The sequence below is a fragment of the Herpailurus yagouaroundi genome, unplaced genomic scaffold (genome assembly GCF_014898765.1).
Source record: "Herpailurus yagouaroundi ecotype Mexico unplaced genomic scaffold, PumYag 253, whole genome shotgun sequence".
Taxonomy (NCBI): Eukaryota; Metazoa; Chordata; class Mammalia; order Carnivora; family Felidae; genus Herpailurus; species Herpailurus yagouaroundi.
Window position 1 is genome coordinate 4,608,239 of NW_024412470.1, and position 15,531 is coordinate 4,623,769.

Here is a 15,531-nt window from a genome sequence, read left to right on the forward strand (position 1 = left end):
GGGGCCGCCATTGTCACCGCCACAGGTTTCCGGTTTGTGGTGATGTGTCTCTTGCCCCTGGTTCCATAGCACTGCCTGTACCCCTGCCCCCACCCTTCTCCGGACCACCAGCTTAAAGGGAAGAATAAAAATCCAGCTTCCTTGTTGCTTCCAAACACCTGCTCACTGCTGCTGTAGAGGACGAGCTAAAATCATACAAGCTTGTTAGGCTTTGCCTTTCACTCCTACAATCTGAGAGAGAGGGGGTGAGGAGGGTGTGGGGGGAGGGAGGGAGGAGTGGGTGAGATCGAGCTTATTAATGTAAGGTTCTGATACATGAAAATGCTGCCATGGATTTTTTTTCTTCAGAGTCCTTTGCATTCATTTCTTAAATGAATTTCTTTGACTTTCCACAGCTACAGCTACAATTTTAAGATGGCTTTTTTTTTTTTCCTTCTTAAAGAGCAATGTCTATCCTGGAGGTAGCATGGCAAGAAGGAACACGTATGTGTGTGAAAGGAGTGCAGATCGATACGTGGCGTTGCAGAACGGAAAAGACAGCAGGTACCTGTCACAGCGCCACATGGTGCTGTCTTTGTCATCCTTGTGCAGGACCGCTCTTGCGCAAAGAGGAGCCGAACGGGTCAAGAGGAAAAGGGAGCACTAGAGAGAATGGTTGCAAGCAAGCACTCTAACGAAGGCGTCTCCCCTCCTGTACCAGAATGGAAGGATGGGAACCTACTTTGGGGAAAGAGGAGATAAATGCTCTTACCCCAAGCTTTGCTAGATAAAATCTGGTAGTAAGTGTTCCCCTGTAACAAAGCACATCATACTAATCATCCTAATCTGATCTTAATTTCAGTCTTGTTCTCTTATCTACGTGCTGCTTCCTTTTTATCTTTGACTTCATTTTTTTTTTAACCTTTGTTTCTTACCCTTCCCCCTCCCATCAGGCCATTGTTGTATCCAAATAATGAAGGTCTGCTTTTTCTTCCTCTAAAGAAATGTGGCCATCTTAACTGATGATTGAGAACCATAGAATTCTCAACATGTTTTATTTTCAAGAATGATAAATCATATTATTTTTATTATTTAAGAAATTTAGCTTCTTTTCATCGTGAGTTGTAAGGACTATTCGCCAATATAGTACAAAAGTGCAGGGAGCCTGTTCAAATAAAATTCCGTTCTTAGCCCCATTCCTCGTCATTTCAGTGGACTGGACAGGGCATGCTTACCACTGGTTTCCTCTCCATTAACGGACATGTAAAGTGTTATTATAAGGCGTGCAAAGTAAATGTATTATCCTCAGATAGAAGATCCTTCAGGCTAGAAAAGGAGTTGAGGATTGATTTCTGACGTATTACTTTTCCTATACCAAGTCCTAATCTGTAGCTCCTTTGACCTACGACAGTTAACCTATTGATTAATAATATGAGCTGAAAACATTTTGATGATGTTTCTGGAGACTGTATTTTTGCTGTAATTATGAATTCCTATTGGATGAGGGACAATAAACCACAGCATCATGTTACATCAAACTCTTGAGTGTTGGGAAGTGGAAAAGGTCTCCGATCATAAAAGGAACTTCATGCCTTCTCAGATTCGCATTTGTAGAGCAAGCGTGTGTGAGATCTTTTCAGTGGAAGGTGGTGGTAAATTCATTCTGTACCTTTTTGGCAAGAATACGGTTTTGTTATTCACGAATGACACCACTAATGTAAATTCTTTTAAGTGTCTCAGTCATGAAAGGTACAGTCGATTTAGATTTTTAAAGGTCTGTTTCTTAAATTTTAGTAAACTGCAGTTTCTCTTCTTTTTTACATTTCCATGGTCTTCTCCACTGTTTTCTGTCGAAAGCCTTACGGAGATGTCCGCAAGTAGCATATCTTCTGCAGGCTCGGCTGTGGCTTCTGCTGTCCCCTCGGCTCGACCACGCCACCAGAAGTCTATGTCCACTTCCGGCCACCCTGTTAAAGTTACACTGCCAACCATCAAAGACGGCTCTGAAGCTTACCGGCCCGGGTAACGCGCTGGGTGCACCTCATTTCAAAACATAGCACCAGGGGCGCCTGGGTGGCTCAGTCGGTTAAGCATCCGACTCTGGATTTTGGTCATCATAATCTCATGGTTCGTGAGTTCGAGCCCTGCATCGGGCTCTGCACTGACAGCGTGGAGCCTGCTTGGGATTCTCTCTCCCTCTCTCTGTGTCTGTGTGTGTGTGTGTGTGTGTGTGTGTGTGTGTGTGTGTGTGTCTCAAAAATAAATAAGTAAATATTAAAACAAAAATACGTGATAGGCACCATCGCATTAAGAACTTTCTGAGAAGATTCGGTATCTGTAGCAAAGGGAAAAGTTGAATCGTAACATAAACATACCACATTCCTACCTGTTTTCAAAAATGTTGCTTATGACTTAAATCATTTCCTAGAGGAATTTTCTGTAAGGATCTTGTTTTAAATCCATCCCTGAAGTATTGCTGCCTGATTTGTCATTCAGGTAAATTGAATTTTTTATGATCTAACAACAAAAATACTTGAGACTGAGAATGGAGACTTCTGGCTAACCCTGGCTGCTGCCCGGTACCTTTTTGAAGTAAAACCAGACTTTTTGTTTCTCTGTCAGGGAAACAGATGATCTCAAAGAGCCCTTTTAGGTACAAAATGATATGCCTGTTTTTCTAGTATTTGTCTATGCTAGGATTTCTCCAACTCAGGAACATCTTTAGTTCGGTTCGTTATTCGTATTGGTGATGTCCTGTAGCATCGTGCTGTCCCTGAGGCCTAGCTTGTAAATAGGAAATGACTCCATTCAGATGCTTTCTGATAAATAGCAAAATCCATGTTCCACGTTGCTAAACGGTTGAAGTTAAGAGAATAGTAAAAAAATATACATGCAGCAGCCCCAGTCTGCCATTCCTGATACTGAAGGGTATTTGTATCCTTGTTTCAATAGCTTCTCAGTCCTTAATAACTGTATTTTTATAAAAGGTGTTTAGTTGCAAACTGAAATGTTATCCCTCTCCGTGCAGTGATACCCTAAGTGCAGCTAACACGTGGGTGTCTAACATGAGCAGAGAAAGCGGGGCCTAACGGAAGTAGCCATGGCAAGGTTCGGGTAGTTTCTAGCATGAGAGCTCTCTCTGCCATTATTGTGAATAATAGATCTTCATTTGTCCCCACAGGGCGACCCAGCGAGCGCCTGCTGCTTCCCCATCTGCTCACAGTATTAGTGCCAGCACCCCAGACCGAACCCGCTTCCCCCGGGGGAGCTCCAGCCGCAGTACTTTCCACGGCGAACAGCTCCGGGAGCGACGCAGCGCCGCACACAACGGGCCACCCGCTTCCCCTTCCCACGAGACGGGCGCCTTCGCGCACGCCAGGAGGGGAACGTCAACGGGTATAATAAGCAAAATAACATCCAAATTCGTGCGCAGGTCAGTACCGAGGTGCTGTGGTGTTTGGCTTCCTCTAGGAATTAGAAAGGAGACTTGTTTTTGTTTTGTTTTGTTTTCTTTAATCTTTGCGGTGATTTTCCAGAGTGGTTTCCTGGTATTTCACCAGAGCCCCTCTTTTACAGAAGTTTGAAGAAGAAAATCAAAGCAGATGTAAAGTATTTTTCCCCTAAGAGACAGAGAAAAAAATGGGCAAGATAAGAATTTTTAAATTGTATAAAACAGATTGGAAAGAGCAAGAATTTGACATTAAAAAAAAAAAAATGTGTGTGTTTTAACAAAAAGATTATCCCCAACTCAAAACCCTGGATTTAAAAAGAGGAAATCAGAGTTTCCATTTATCCTTCAAATAATATGTCTTGGGAATACTTCTAAATCACTCAGTAATAATATCTAGTTCACTTTTTTTTTCCTTCCCTGTGAAAAGCCTGTGTCCTGGAGTCACATAGATGACTTAAATAATTTTACATCCCAAAGCCTACCATGAAAATACAGCAGACACACAATGAACACAAGCATAGCAAACTTCTGATAAGATAGCGGAATCGTGCTCTCTTCTAAAGCGTAAGCATGATCGCACAGCACATGTTGATTGTGGAGGTTGCTGAACACAGTGCGGTGGCTGTCCGTTTGATCTATTATTAGGTCCTCCTAAAAGCCTGCTAGAATCCTGTATGTACAAAGCCCTGTGCTAGGAGCAAGACGCAAAGGTGAACAAGACCGCGTCTGTGCGCAGTCCTGAAAGGGGCAGGCCTGTAAGCAGCTAGCTGTGATGGCAAGCAATACAGCAGCGGCCTGGGGTGGCCCGGGGACGGCACAGGCAGTGATGAGGGGGAAGGGTAAAGCTCTGTACCATATAGACATTTGAGCAGGGAGAGTTGTTACGCTTGCTTTAAAACGGGAGGAGTTATTATGCTTTCTTTAAAAGATATTAATTAAATACTTAATTGTCCAGGTTATTAGTGTTTTAGGATTTCAAAGAGTGCGAGTAGAAAAGAGAAGAACAGCTTTAGTCTCTTGTCTTCTCATGGACCAGTTTGCCCAAGATCACAGCTGAATTTAAAACTTAATTTTTTTTTTATGTTATTCATTTTTGAGAGAGAGAGAGACACAGAGCATGAGCAGGGGAGGGGCAGAGAGAGAGGGAGACACAGAATCCGAGGCAGGCTACAGGCTCCGAGCTGTCACTACAGAGCCTGATGCAGGGCTTGAACTCACGAACCGCGAGATCATGACCTGCGTTGAAGTCGGACGATCAACTGACTGAGCCACCCAGGCTTCCCTGAATTTAAAACTTTAAATACTCAAACACAACATCAATTTCTAACCGTATCAACAGTGATGTACCATTTGGGCACTGACCATGCAGCCTGACACCTTGAGAGAGAAAGACCCACAAGCTCAGACTCTGCATGACAGACTATAATGCTGGCTGTCCACCTGCAGGGTCCTAGTTAGATTAGCAGTGGTTTCTGCTGTTGGAATGTGGCTCACTATTTAAAGCCCTTTTTAAAAGCCAGTACTTTCTCCTGATTAAGCCAGGATTCATTTCAAAGTGAAGGAAAATGGTTTTGAGTTGCAAAGCCTGATCACTAATTGTACATGAAGCCTTGTGTAAAATATTTCCCTTTACTTTGCAATGAAAATTTTGATTCTAGAGAGAACATAGTAAAAGGGCCCTTGACAGGAGGTCAGGACAGAATGCAAGAAAGTGGCCTGGAGACGGTCTGTTGGGTGGTTGGATGAAGGGTTGCCACAGAGCCATCAGTTTAAGAGATGTGAGGCCCTGCCCGTGCTGGGCACCGTACCGGGTGCTGTTGGTACGGCCGTGAGCGAGACCGACGCGGCCCCCACTCCAGGAGCAGCTCGCACAGTTCTGCCCCCTTGCACGCAGTTGAAACGTTTTCCCGCTCGCTTTTAGGTTTCCTCCTCCCTCTCAAACTAGCTATTCCTTCTCGGGCTGTTTGCTGGTTCTTTTCAGGTCCCCTTGCCTTTCCCCCTGACCTCGGTCAGATCGCCCCAGCGTTCAGGCTTCGGACACGTTCTCTTCTCTGGCTGTCCTCACTGTTGGCGGTGATCGCATTCAGGCCCGTGACCCTGCATTCTGTCCCACGTTAACAACTCCCACACTTCTGCCTTTAGCCCAGCTCTCTCCTCTGAACTACAGACTCACATATCCAGTGTCTACCCAGCCTCTGCACGCTGACGTGTGATGGTCTCCCAGACTGAGCATGTCCAAAATGCAGCTCTCTCTCCTCTTCCCAGAAGCATCCTCCCTCATTCTTCACCACATTGGGTACCGACAGCACCGTCCCTCTGGTTGTTGGACTACAAGCCTTGAGTTATTTCTGAGAGCACACTCCGGGCCTGCTGGCCTGTGGCCGTGGCTCTCTGCCGTCCCAGCATCTCCTGGACGTAGCTTCTCGGTCACCGAACCCACCGCTCGTCTTCCCCCCTGCGAACAGGTCTCTTCGCTCCCGCCCTTGGCCCCCTATTCTGTGTTCAGCATCGTCTGTCCCCTTGCTTTTACCCTGCTCACAATACAATTTGAAACCCGCAGTGGCCTCCGAGGCCCTACGCGGTCTGGCCGTGCATTTCTGCTCTGACCCCTCTTCTGCCCCTTCCCCTCGCTGGTCCCACACCGGCCACACGGGGCACCTGAATGTCCTCGCGCACGCCAGGCCCCGGCGGGATCTCGTACCCGCTGTTCCTTCTGCCCCGAGTCCTCGTCCCCCACGCCGCACCACCTTTGGGTCTTTGCTGCAGTGTCCCTTCCTCGGTGAGACCTTCCTCAGTCCCCTCTTTACAATCACAGCCTCCTCCTCCCGACACGCCCTCTCCCAGCTCTGTCTTCCTCCACAGCGCTCCACACTACCTGCCCGAACACCCCGCTCGGCGTGGCGTTCACCGTCTCTCTCTTGCAGCTCTGAGATGAGCCCCTTGAGAACCTGGATGTGCTTGTTTGCTTTGTTTTCCGCTAAATCTTCTGCTGAGTATCGAGTGCCTACTATGACACAGAAGATGACATTCGATAAACATTTCCTTATTTGGTCAAATAGTGTGGAAGACAAATTTTTAAAGTGAGCAAATAAGGTTGTCATGAATCCTGGTAAGTGCCGGGCAGGAAGCGGGTCCCAAAATAGAGAATAAGGCTGGGGGCTAAGGGCGTTCAGAGGTAGCCTCAGAGGGGAGCCAGCATGAACATTTCTGAAGTTCCACGATGCTCTTCTCAGCTTCTGAACACGTCACATAGCAGAGGGACCTGGGAGGCTGCCGGGGCGGGGGAGAGGGCAGGAAGGAGGTTGTTTGTCTGCTGACCTTTGTCAGCAGTTTGGTAGCAGATTTTAACGTCTTTTGATTTTTGACATGTTTTAATTAATCCTGGGTCTGGTTAGAGAAGAGGAAAAATTTGCACTTCTCCCGTGAGGTGACCTGTCACCACGTGGACAGCTTTGGCTTTGCGGACGTGTTTGCGTTCGCTGCCATGCGTACAGGATTTCCTCACGTCCCGCTGTGTAGCTTGAGAGCGGGCCGTGCAGACACCGCCCACGATCTGATGCAGGAGACCGGCAAAGCATCGGTCTCGGGACCAGGAGTGAACCTGCCGGCTTCTGTAGCCGCGGGCAGGCTGCAAGGGCAGTGGGTCTTCTGTACGTGCAGCATGTTGCACTTTGGGGAGGGTTGGAGCCTTGGAGGTAAACTGGAGAGTTTCTTGATGTTCCAGAACTGTTCCAGCCTTATTATTTGTCACTCTCACCTCAGCTCCCACATTGTCAGTCCTTCCCGCTCGCGTCTTCCTAAGTCCATCCTGGGTTCAAGCCCCGCCCTTCTCTCTGTTCCCTTTGCCCTCCTCACTCCGCTGTGCCTAAGGCCGGAAGAGATGGAACCCGCACGCGGGCAGCCCACGTGGCCAGCAGCACAACTGGGAACGCTCAGGGCCAGGGCTGATCCGGGCCCAACCTAGCCCCACGACACCTCACGTACTTCGGGACCGACTACGTCGTGTGCCACCAACTGCTTAAAAAGATGGAAAGACAGGATGTTGCAGGGGAAATAGGAAAGGGATCTGGGTCGCTAAACTTTAAGAAGGGAAGGATAGAGACTAGTTCAGAGTTAATCATTCATGTACTTGAAAACCGTGATGACAAAGAAGAAGCCAGTTAGTAAGTTCTTCCCGGCCGGTGAGGAGGCTGTAGGCTGAAACGACCACGTGAGAGAGTGGCTTTCTGGTCTTAGGAAAGAACTTGCCAGTTAGGAAGGTGATTTTCCGCTAGAGTCCTCAGTCAAGGGAGGATGTAGACGCACTATTTCAAAAGCCTTTTAAATAGCATTTAGAACCATTTGTTTTGCACAGGTTCTATAGAGCTGCTGTGTAAACTGGAGATTAGATCAAACCTTAAGAGTTTTTAACCATAGCTCTCTCTTAATAGGGAATAACCAAATTCGTTAGTTGAGTATGTCTTGCCATGTGTAAGATATTTGGCTTCTTTTTTTAAGTCTTAAATGTTGGAGAGCCCTGCCACGCTGCATATGGTGTTAGAGCCAGCTGGCTTTCTGTACCCCCAGCCACCTCCCTCCGTGGCGACTGGAAGATTTGAAACCTTCACCAGGTAGCAGACATGCCTTGAAGTCAGGGTTTCTGTTGGCATCCAGGAGGCAGGAGCAGGGTGCGGGAACGACGTGACCCGTCGGTGACAGTTTCAACAATTGCAGCAGGGGAAGTAGTGTCAGAGGAGGGTGTCATCCCTAATGCTTACAGTTCAGCAGCAGTGGAATAGGTGTTTGCTAACAGTGACTTACAAGGCAAAATACAAAGAGAACAGAAGCCCCATGAGACGTGTATTCCTTTGTATGAAAGCGGTGGCATCACTGTCTTTCCCAGCTGCTGGGCTGCCCTCCAGTCTATACCAGCACACCAACATGTGACTGAAAATGTACATGTCAGTGTTTTATTTATGTGCATGTGCTGTAATAAAGATAAATTTTACATAGATGTCATTGAAGCATTACACTTCCTGTTGAAAACACCAGTTATTAAACATAGAAATTTAAGAAACCACAATCCGAATGCAAAAATACGTCTTCTTTGTCCTTTTTGATTCAGAGAGCGAGATGGTTTTTACACAGTATGTTTGTCAAGAAAGGCGATGCATAAGGCATTCGTATTTTTATTTTATTTATTTATTTATTTATTTATTTATTTTCAACGTTTATTTATTTTTGGGACAGAGAGAGACAGAGCATGAACGGGGGAGGGGCAGAGAGAGAGGGAGACACAGAATCGGAAACAGGCTCCAGGCTCTGAGCCATCAGCCCAGAGCCCGACGCAGGGCTCGAACTCACGGACCGCGAGATCGTGACCTGGCTGAAGTCGGACGCTTAACCGACTGCGCCACCCAGGCGCCCTGGCATTCGTATTTTTAACCTCCAGTTCGAGTTTTAGAGCTTAGTGTATGGATATGATTTGGTAATTTAGGGAATGAGGACAGTGGCCCTGATTTTCTTCCTATTGCATTCACTTTACATAAATAGTATAAATGTTTCCAGAATGGTTAAAACATTAAGAAAACATGAACTTAAGGGTTTGAGTTGGTTATTTTTTTTCCCAGCCGTGTGGTGGTATTTCGCTATCCCAAGTCAGCTCTGCACATTTAAACTGGTGTGTAGCTCGATGCTCCTGTGTCTATTCTTAATTGCATTTGACAATGACAGAGTAGTTAAAATTTTGGTAGACTTAAAAACCATTCATGATGTTCAACAAAAGGACAATTAGTGGAGTTTTCCTGGTTTTATTTCACAGGTGGATGTCCAGGTAAGATCAATGTTTCTGTTTAAGACTGATTTCATGTTTTAGACTCACCTGCTTGGATAGGCTGTTGGTTTGCTGTAACATTTCATCATGTGCATGAATCATGAGTGTGACATCTGAAGTTAATTGCTTATGCAAATATCAGTACTTGTTTTTAGAAACACTTCTGTATGTTGAGCTTTAACTACAAGGCTAATTTATGTATTTTCTAAATTGAGCGACTACTAGAATTACGTTTAATAACCAATGCGAAGTTGGATCTTGCTGTTGAAAATTATTAAATGGTTTTAACTGTAGATTGAACGGAACGCAACCAAACGATAAATTCTGACTTTAAAATTGTGACTGGGAATTGGAAGATCCTGCTTAAAGAAAACGAAAACAAAAGCAGTCCTAAACTGTCAAGCTGGCATCTCCTCTCTGACAATACCCAGTAGACGCTCAATAAGATGACCGTTAAGCTGGTGCCGTGAAAGCGTGCAAAGCGGTGTCCGACTGCCTAGTAACCGAGAAGTGTTGCGCTGGAAGTTTGCTTAACGAGTTAACTTTAAAATCATGTTAGATGCAGGTTTTCTTGATCTATTTTTCACTCTTATCATTAAATCTCCACCTTCACTTTGTTTTGAGGGATCCAAGTGAAGGCGAAGCCAGTGGCAGAACAGACACCTCAAGGTGAGGAGCCACTATTATACTTCGCTGCTAGGCCCCCGTGTGTGAAGCCGCGCCCTCGAAATACCCACAGCACCTCATAAAGCTGAATAGAGCCAATAGCCAGATAGTATGTGTGTTTTCAATTGTTCTATCGGGACGGGTCTTCCTGATGTCGCCTGGCATTTAATGCTGTTTAAGTTAATTCGAGTGTGTGTTCTCTAAACATTACTTTGACTGGTATGCCTTGTAGAGAAGTAGCCTTCCTGTCCTACAAAATACACCCTAGCAGGAGAGAATTCTTAGAGGGATATGGATCGATTTTTTTTCTCACCAAAAGGATGTAACTAAAATTAGATAATACAGAACACTGGGGTAACCAGATGTGTAGGAAGGTTTAGCGTGAGAAGGACATGTTAGGTTGAGCATTCAGTGGTAGGCCACATTTTAGGACTGTCACCCAGCCTCCCTGGTGGCTTTTGACGTTCAGCGCTGGCTGTGTGATCCTGCTGACACCGGGTTTCAAACGTGAGCCCCATCCGAATTCCGGGGGGTGGGGGGAATTGGGCGGGAGGTACCAATGCTGCTGGTTTGGGGAGCACCTTAGTGACGTGTTTGTACCTGTGTCCATGTTTTCAAATGGGAAGTTGAAGAAAAGAAGGCATGAAGTCATTTTGAGTGTATCCCAGCATTAAAGGATCCCATATGCGTCGCAGAACCTCGACAGGCAGTTCCTCAGTATGACAGATGCCCCAGCTTCATTCAGGAGCTATTTTTGGCCCAGCTGAGCACAAGCCCCAATTTAACTTCTACTTCTTAAAATTAATAGAAATATAAAACACAACGGGCTTTGGAAAAACTTTATCAGGCATTCCTACACAATCTTTTTTTTGCCACCTGTGCTCTATTTGCTTAGTCACAGTAGTGGGAATGTTTCTTTATTGAGTTAGGTGCCCGAGTCACCCCGGTAGGCAGCCAGAGGGAGGCAGGACAGATATCCTGGACTTTTCTTCTGCCTGTGAAAGAGACATGAAGGACATTTGTTTTCAGCTCGTCCCTCACTCCGTCATCACTTTTGAGCCTCTTGTGTCTTTTCCTGCCTTTCCACTAAATTCCCCTGCCCGGAGACACCTGATAGGGAGAGTCACAGGTGGCCGCTGATGGTCTGCATGCATTTTATCCTCGCGATGTGACTACATGTCCCTTTGGTTGTTGGGTTTGGGCGGCAGGGTTGTTTTTTGCTTTTCAACAAACTTCTTGAATCCCTACTATCTACAGGGTCCTAGCTGGCCATTTAATTCTCATAGTGGCCATTTTACACGGAAGGAACAGCATGAGGTCCTGTCACTGCAGAGCTATGGCCGGGCGCGACCGTGAACAGCGCAGGCTCCGGGCCAGACCCCGTGGGTCTGAGCTGTGTCTTCCCCCTTACCTAGCCATGTGACTTTAGGAGGTCACTCTAACTCTCCTGCCCCCGCTTCCTCATCCCAGCTGCCTTCTAGGGTTGTTAGAGAGGCTAAATGAGTAAATAATGCATGTTAGGCGCTTGGCACAGTTCCTGGCACCTAGTAAGTGCCCAATAAATGTTAGCAATTCTAATTAGAATTAGCATTTTCTGGATCTTTCTACAGTTAATGTCACTAGTGGCGATGCCTGTGAGATACACGTAGAGAAACATCTTGTGTGTACCTGTCGTCCCAAGGTCACCAGGTTTCCCTGGTGGAACGGAAGGAAAACTTGCTGGTCTGTGCATTTCAGCTCATTAGCTGTGTGACCTTAGAAAAGTAATGTACGTTTCCTAGCCATCAGTTCTGTTTTTAAAATGAGTGTTCAATCACGTGTTCTCTTGGGTCCCTTCCAGCCCTAGCATGCTGATTCCATAACCGGACTCGTGCATACGGTCCTCACGAAATCCGCACGCCCAGGGAGGCTTACGATGCAGTGGCTTAGACTCAGTGAGCACAAAGAACATGGTAGAGAAGACGCTGAAATAAATACTGTCTGTATTTACCTAACAATCTTTAGAAATTCATTTTCTCTACTTACTCCTCTCCTTATTTTCTCAAGCTTGTATAGTTTGCAGAGCGGTGGGCTCAGGTACCAGGAATGAGGAGGAAAGCACATATGCAGATGTACACATAAGAATTCACATATACAGATGTGCACATGAATATATATTAGAGGATAATGTTGATATAAAGTATGTATAAATACAAAATATGTATGAAGTAGGTTATAAATCCCTCTCAAAGTATGTCCTTTCTTCTTGAAATCACATATAAGTGAGACAGGTTAGCAAGTAAGAATTGCAACATCTGTCTTTAGAAAATGGCACCACAAATTTAACTATAGGTCTTCTGAATCATAAATAATCTAGTCTAGCTTTCTACGATTATTTGAAATTGGTTCTCTGGTTCTGTATTATTTATGGGAGGCCTACAGTAAGGACAATTCACTAAGGTTGATTGATTTAACAAATATGTGTCAATCAGCCACCATGGGCCTGGTGCAGTCCCAGAGGCCCGAGCAGTATCAGTGAACAAAACAGGCAGGACTCCTTCCTGTCCTGGAATTTCAGTCTAGTGGTAGAGTCAGACAGTAAGTCATGAAGGTAATAAATGAATTAAATAGTACATTAGAATGTGGTAAGTGCTACAGAGGTGGAAATAGAACAAAGTTGGGGGTTGGCCATGCCATGGTAGGAGCTGAGGTGGTCAAGGTAGACTGCATGGAGAAAGTGAGCAGAGATTTGAAAGCAGTAAGGAAGCCATGCAGCCATTGAGGGGAAAGCATTCATGGCAGAGGGAGCAGCCTGTGCACAAGCCTTAAGGCAAGAACAGACCCCGTATGTTCAGGGACTAGTGTGGAGGCCAGTGTGTCTTGGTAAGAGTGAGCAGGGAAGAAGATAATACAAGATGGCGGGTGGGGGGAGGGAGGTGGAGCGTGGGTCATGTGGAGCCTTGTAGACTACTTTTTAAGGATGTCTTTAGCAAAATGTTGAAACCCTCAGAGGGCCTGACGTCTACACTTCTACGTGTCGTGTGGGACCTGACGTCTTTACCGCGTTGCAATACAACATTCTCTATCAGTGTTGTTAGGTATAAATAATCCCTCTGTGGCCATTACTAGCATCTTTGTCCCCAGTCTTTTTCCTACCCAAAAAAAAGGTAGAAAAAAGGATATTTACATTTTTAAAATGTATTTATAAGCAGAATGCTAGTGGTTTCTATCTGTGTAAATGTGCAGAAAATGGAGAATCTGCTTTTGCAACTTAGAGAAATATGGAAGGAACTGACAGAGTATCAAGTTCTTCACTTTCAGCTGTAAAGTTGTTTCCCACAAACAAAGTCAAAGCAGATGGCGTCCCGGGGTCTGGTTTTACGACGTCAGGATGACACAAACGTTCGTATCTACCTGAAGGTAGTCTGTAACTTGGGTGGTTTCGTTAGGCACTGAATCATGACCACTGAGACTTTATGTGTGCTTTGACTTCTTTGCTGAATGGAATTTCTGTTTCCGTTCTCTCCCTTTGCCCTCTTCTTCTAGAAGCACATCAGGGGAACCGAAAGAAAGAGACAAGGAAGAGGGTAAAGATTCTAAGCCACGTTCTCTGCGGTTCACGTGGAGTATGAAGACCACTAGTTCCATGGACCCCAATGACATGATGAGAGAGATCCGGAAAGTGTTAGATGCGAATAACTGTGATTATGAACAAAAAGAGAGGTTTTTGCTTTTCTGTGTCCACGGAGACGCGAGGCAGGACAGCCTCGTGCAGTGGGAGATGGAAGTCTGCAAGTTGCCACGCCTGTCCCTCAACGGGGTCCGCTTCAAGCGGATATCTGGGACATCGATTGCCTTCAAGAACATTGCATCTAAAATAGCAAACGAGCTTAAGCTGTAAAGAAACTCAAATTTACAGGATCAGGGAAGATAACGTTCACATATGAGGTACAGTTTTTGAATGTATTGGTAATGCCCAACGTGATTGGCCTGTGAATCTCCCCATGTAGAATTTGCCCTTAATGCAATAAGGTTATACATAGTCATGAACTGTACAATTAAAGTCAGTATGAAGTATAATATCTGTAGCTAAAAAAAGTAGGTTCACATGTACAGGTAAGTATATTGTGTATTTCTGTTCATTTTCTGTTCATAGAGTTGTATAATAAAACAGATGATTGCTTAAAAACTTGTATAGTTGTCTAGATTTCTGCACATAAATGTATGTTCGACGCTTTCGGTTGGAAGTGTTCTTCCCTGTTATTTACATTCTGGTGGGTTTTTTAAATTCTTACCTCCATCATGCAATTTTGAAAATTGTGTCCAGAATTAAAAGTGCACAGAAATAGTCTTTAAAATTGTAGCATGGACTTTTAAAAATTATTTTTCAATCGTATTTAAATGTAAACCACAAGCTGATAGATAGATCAGCTTTACTATACACAGAATTATTCCTGCTTATCTTTGCTCTTACCCTTGTTCTCAGACAAGGTTTAGTTGAGAAAATACAAAATGTTTACAGTGTTGGCACTTAGAGTTTTTGAGATAAATTACACGAAAGTAATAATAGCTTTGCCTTGAGCTAGCTAAGAAATACTGGGGAAAAAGTTAAACCTATACCCAATTCCTCTTAAACTTTAAAGTGTTTTCTGGCCCACTGCTAAATGTAGCAGCAGAATTAAAAAGAATCAGTACTTCATCTGGCTCTTATAACGTAAACGGTCGCTGAATACCGCAACGTGATGGCAGAAATCTAAGAACATCGGGACTGTCTCCTAGCGCAAACTCATCTTCACAGTGTTGATCGATGCCTCAGCTAAGAAATCATGCCACCTCAGGAAATAACTGGCATTGGGAACATTTGCCTCTTCTCCTCCTTTCCTCTCCATCCACCCCCGACCCAGTAGTATCTGTAAGTACTTAAGAGACTTTTGAGCAAATCATGCTATTTATAACAGTGTGTTATTGATTTACGCGTATGTGGCTGTTCAGTTTGTTCCCACGTAACCTGATTGTTTTTCATATTTTGCCAGATTTCTTGTATTTATTCCACATCGTTATGCCTATAACGTGCAGCTTTGTAATTGGGCGTTTGCCTAGTTTTCTTTCATGATCAGTGATACATGCGATGTAAAACCACTAGTAAAGGTACATTTTAATACTTGTTATTTTATACTGAATTAGCCTTGGAGGTTGACTGTGCAATGTTATTTAATGTTGTAATTACTGTAATATCGACATATGGGCCCCATCTGCGCACTCCTGAGAAACAGAAAGCGTGTCCAAGCTTCATCGGTTTAGGAGAGAATAAAGGTAAATACTGTAATTCTGCAGCAGAGCGCTCCACGTGTGGGAGACGAGACGTGCCCTCCCGTGGTGGCTTCCCGACTGGGGTGGACTTTACGTTCTGTACCGTACTGTGACGTAGCTTTCTTCTGTAACAGTTCTGTTCTAAAATGAAGTGTATTTTTGCCTTAGCGAAGGATGGTGTTTGGAAAAAAACAAAAAACAAAACTGTGTAGCCCCTTTTTAACCTAGTGTTCATTCAGAAAAATTGATGCAAATCTCCATTCACTCTCACTGGTGCACACTGAAGTTTTACTTGAACGGTTCTCCTAATAAAGCACTTGTCTTCTCCTCTTTA

The 15,531-nt window shown here is 44.8% G+C and overlaps 1 protein-coding gene across 1 annotated transcript in view; it reads left to right on the plus strand.

Moving 5' to 3' along the window:
• The window catches only part of MARK1 (microtubule affinity regulating kinase 1), a 120,658-nt gene extending 105,127 nt beyond the window's left edge, over positions 1–15,531 (plus strand). Inside the window, exons 15-19 of the mRNA XM_040460962.1 lie at positions 443–543; positions 1,837–2,001; positions 3,161–3,412; positions 9,867–9,911; positions 13,434–15,531. Coding sequence (XP_040316896.1) covers positions 443–543; positions 1,837–2,001; positions 3,161–3,412; positions 9,867–9,911; positions 13,434–13,788 — 918 coding nt within the window. The 3' untranslated portion in view covers positions 13,789–15,531. The remainder of the gene's footprint in view (positions 1–442; positions 544–1,836; positions 2,002–3,160; positions 3,413–9,866; positions 9,912–13,433) is intronic.